This window comes from Tupaia chinensis, unplaced genomic scaffold (genome assembly GCF_000334495.1).
Source record: "Tupaia chinensis unplaced genomic scaffold, TupChi_1.0 Scaffold145814_1, whole genome shotgun sequence".
NCBI lineage: Eukaryota > Metazoa > Chordata > Mammalia > Scandentia > Tupaiidae > Tupaia > Tupaia belangeri.
In genome coordinates, this window is record NW_006205672.1 from 747,245 (window position 1) to 752,197 (window position 4,953).

General features: G+C 42.1%; 1 protein-coding gene across 4 annotated transcripts in view; it reads right to left on the reverse strand.

Annotated features, from left to right (window-relative positions):
- The window catches only part of TUFT1 (tuftelin 1), a 52,306-nt gene that overhangs the window by 23,080 nt on the left and 24,273 nt on the right, over positions 1-4,953 (reverse strand). For all 4 annotated transcript variants that reach the window (XM_006168407.3, XM_006168405.3, XM_006168406.3 and 1 more), the window contains one exon: positions 1,447-1,533. In XM_006168407.3, coding sequence (XP_006168469.1) covers positions 1,447-1,533 — 87 coding nt within the window. The remainder of the gene's footprint in view (positions 1-1,446; positions 1,534-4,953) is intronic.

Sequence of the window (4,953 nt, forward strand, 5' to 3'; positions counted from 1 at the left end):
TCACCCCCCGTCGTGCCCTCCCAACCTGCACTACTACAAGTCAGATACTATTCTCAGTGCTGGCTGTGAGACGGAGTAGCAGTGGTTAAGTGGGGCTGCAGCCCAGTCCCTCTTACACAAGTGACAAACCTCTGTCCACACAGGGTGCATGTGTGTGTGAGCCCTAAATCCTGATAGGAAGAAATGGAGGGAAAAAGATTGTGGTGACCACACTCCGAGGGGTATTTATCTTTCTCTCTGGGAGTGTATATGTCCTCTGGCAAAAAACAAAAAACCTCTGTCCAAGCAATACCAGTGTCCTAGCTGGGGAAACACACAACACAAAAAGACAAGTAATATGTGGGGAACCAGCAGTTAGTGTAATGGCTATGTCGCTGGACTCCCATGTAGTCAACCGTGGTTCGCGTCCCGGACTCGGTGGCTTAGAACTCATGCCGGGCACGTGTGCATGCGTGCCCAAGATCCCGAGAGGAGAATGGAGAAGGGATTGCAGCATGACCATCCCCCCTGGGGGGTGATTTCTCGCTTTCTGTCTCTATGTCTCTCTCTGTCTGTCTGGTGAGCACATGCGCCCTATAGCGAAAACCTCTTCAAAAAAAAAAAAAAAAAAAAGACAAGTAAAATGTGGAGTACGTTCTATGGAGATTAAGTGCCAAGGAGAACCATGACCAGGGAGACAGGCAGAAGATGGTGGGGGGCCCCGCAGGCGGTGTGGTGCTTAAAGTGGGTGGATCCCACATGGCAATGGCAAAACTCAAGTCCTATATCAGCAGCTTGAAAAACATGCCAGGCACGCCCCAAATTCTAAGATGAGAATGGAAGAGAAGAGACTGTGGTGTGGCCATCTCCCCTGGGAGTGTGCACACATGCTCTCTCTGTGAACACATGCATCCTATAGCAAATCAAAAAAAAAAAGACGACAGTGGGGAAGGTGTCTGAAAATTTCAGATTGGATGGCTGGAGAGTGCTAGGTACATGGTATTTAATAAGTATTTGCTGATTCAGGGATGGGGGTCCAAAGAGTCAAAATGCTATATAGGGCCAGGTGGTGGTGCAGTGGTAATACAATGCACTGTGATGCCAGACTCACATGGGAAGGTCCTGGGTTCACATCCTGAGCACTCCAGGTGCACGCTGGGTATATACGCCAGTGTGAGGCTAGGGGTAAATCACAGCATAAAGACCTTGTTGGGGATTTCTGTCTATCTCACTTCCTTTCATGGAAAAAAGGAAGAAATGCACTTACGAAAAGAAATTGCGTGCTCGCTTCAGCAGCATACATACTAAGAAAAGAAACTTAAATCTGACACACGGGAGGGCAGGGGGCACTTCAGAGGTATACAGGAAGCATTGGGAAAAATAAGAACCCATAAAAGAAAAGAGCTAAAAAAAAAATGAGATTTAGAGAAATGACCTAGGCACTCCCCAAGAAGGAAGGGTTCCCACCTCCTGGATGTACTGGACCTCACTCTTCAGCTGGTTGATATTCTTCTCATGGATCATCTTGTCTCCAGACCTCCCCTTCAAGTACACCTGAAATAAAGATGTTACTTAGTGAAAAAATTTCTAGTTCAATTCATTTCACACTAACAGGTAGCCTCATACACTGTTGGCAGGAGGGCAAATTGCTGCACCAATTCACTGAGTAGCAATTTGGTGGTTTATATCAGAAGACTTAAAGTACATTTATGCTTTGACCTAACAAATCTATTTCTGGAAATTTATCCTAATGCAAACAATTCAGCTAAAAATGATACATACGGGGGCCAGTAGATGGTATAGTGGTTATGTTGCTAGACTCCCACATGGTTAACCACAGTTCAAGTCCCAGACTTGGTGGCTTCAAAATCATGCCAGGTGCATGTGTGTGAGCACCCATATTCCCTTGACGGATGATTTCTCACTTTCTCTCTCAATGTCTCCCTCTCTCTCTCTCTCTCCCCACCCCCCAGTAAGCACACATGCCCTAAGGCAAAATGTCTTTTTTTAAAAATAATTATTATTTAACTTTATTCATTTATTTATACTTGTAATTTGACCAGAGAGAGAGAGAGAGAGAGAAAGTGAGAAAGCAAGCCACCAGTTCTGGGACTTGAACCACAGTTGCCCATGTGGGAGTCCAGTGTCCTTTAGCCTCAAGGCAAAAGCATCTTTAAAAAAAAAAAGATACACAGCTATACTGGCATAAATGTTCACACACATATATGTAAATTCATGGAAAGGAGAAATGCAAACCAAACCACCACTGTGGATCCTTCCGTGGAATGAGGAATATAAAAGGTGGTTTAAACACTGCTCTGTATACCACGCCTGAATGTTCTACAATTGAGAAAATGTTTCCATGTTACTTGGATTATGAAATACATATGTTTAGTAACATATGTTCTCAAAAAAGCATTATGATATAGTATGGTATGGTTGAACAAAATGGAAACAGCGCTGGCCCAGAGCACAGTGGCTAAGTGCTTACATATTGAGAGCTGGATCCCGCATGGCCAACTGTGATTCAAGTACCAGCCCAGTGGCTTGAAAAACACATCAGGCACATGTGTATGCAAGCCAGAAATCCTGATGGCATGGAGAAACAGAGGAAAAAGGATGATGGCATGACCACTGGGGAGTACTTTCTCTTACTGTCAAGAGCACACATCCTCTGGGGAAAAAAAAAGGAAACAGACAAAATGCCCAAGAATGAGTGATATGTCTATAAATAATGTCTATAACAGAATACTATGCGGACATTAAATTGCCAACTATAGGGCCAACAATTGGCGTGGTGGTTAAGGTATACTGAATCCCTTCCTACATCGTGGACCATGGTTCGAATCCCAGACCCAGAAGTTTGAAAGTTACGGCAGGTTTATGTGCATGTGTGCCCAAAATCCCAGGAGGAAAATGGAGGAGAAGGAACTGTGGCTTGGCCACACCCCCCATGGGGGTGATTTCTCACTTGCCCTCTCTCTATCTCTGTCTCTAGTGAGCACATGCTCCATATGGCAAAACCTCAAAGGCAAAAACAAACAAAACGACAACAAAAAAACACCAGATATTTTCATTTATGAACAGAAAAGGCATTATGATATGTCATTAAATTGGAGGAACAGATTTTAAGAGTATACAATATAATTTAATTTTTAAATACACACACACGTATATGTACAGGGAAGTATCTGGAAAGATACATAGTAAGATGCAACAATAGTTACATAGATATAACTAGGGAGTAGTTTCACTTTCTTCAAAAGATGTACAATGACTTTAATAAGAAAATTAACTACAGGCATCCAGATTAGAAAGAAAAAAGTAAAATTATCTCTATTTGTAGATAACGTGGTCTCGTACATAAAAAATCCTAAGGAAATCACTAAAAACTACAGAATGAATAAACCAGTTTGGCAAGTTTGAATATAAAAAATAAGAGTTGTATCTCTATACACTAAGAATTAACAGTTGAAAAATAAAACAATTCTACAATAACATCACAAAGAAAAAATATTTAGAAATACAATTTAACAAAAAAGTTTACATCTCATACTTTGTAAACTAAAACATTGAGGGACCAGCAGATGGCGTAATGGTTGCGTCACTGGACTCCCACTAATTGACTGGGTTTGAATCCTGGACCCAGAGGCTTAAACTCACACCAGATGAGTGTACGTTCGTGCCCAAAACCTCGAGAGCAGAATGGAAGAGGATTTGCAGTGTGGCCATTCCCCCTGGGGAGTGATTTCTCACTTTCTCTCTGTCTCTGTCTCTCCAGGGAGCACACATCCCCTGTAGCAACAATAAATAAACAAAACAAAAACATTGTGGAAAGAAACAAAAGAAGACCTAAAATACTCCATTTTCATGACATGGAAGGCTTAATATTGTTAACATGGCAATGCTCACTCCCCTAAGGAACCACAGATAAAATAAATACAGAACCAAACAAACAAATAAATTTTATTCATTTATTCTTCAGGTTGTTTTGTTTGTTTGTTTTGCCATAGGATGTATCCATTCGCTGAAGAAAGACAGAGAAGGAAAGTGAGAAATTGCCCCCTCAGGGGGCATGGCCACACCGCAATTCCTTCTCTTCCATTCCTTTCTCAGGATTTTGCTATGCACACACATGAACTTGTCATATTTTTCAGGTCTCGGGGTCCAGGACTTGAACTGCTGGTCAGTTATGTGGGATCCAGCCACCTTAACCTCTACACTACCTGCTGGCCTACAGAAAATTCTTATCAAAATCCAGGCTGATGGGGTTAGCAGCAGGCTAGCAGCTAGAGCTGGATTCCCACATGGCCAATTACATTTGAGTCCCAGACCCAGTAGCTTAAAAAAAAAAAAATCACACTGGGCACATATGCATGCATGCCCAAAATCCCAAGAGGAGAATGGAGAAGGGACTGTGGCATAGCTATTCCTTCTGGAAGATGATTTCTCACCTTTTTTCTCTCTATCTCTTTCTAGCAAGTGTACATGCCCCATAGCAAAAATCTTAAATTAAAAAAAAAAAATCCAAGCTGGCTTCTTTGTAGAAATTGACAAACTCATCATAAAATTCATATGGAAATGCAAGGAACCCAGAAGAGCAAAATCACCTTGAAAATAACAAGGCCGGAGGACTAACATTTCCCAATTCTAAAATGTACTACATAGCTACAGTAATCCAGACAGTGTGGTACTGGTATATGTAATGAAAGAAGACAGACACAATCACCTGTTGTATAATTCCATTTTTATGAAAGATCAGATAAGCTAATCCATGGAGACAGAAAGAAAGTAAGGTTAGTGGTTGCCAGGAGCTCGGCAAGTACCTGAAAATGTTCTGAAATTAATATGGCTATTGGGACCAGCAGTTAGCGTAATGGCTATGTCACTGGACTCCCATGTAGTAGACCACGGTTCATGTCCCAGACCCGGTGGCTTAAAACTCAAGCAGGGCGCGTGCGCATGCAAGATCCC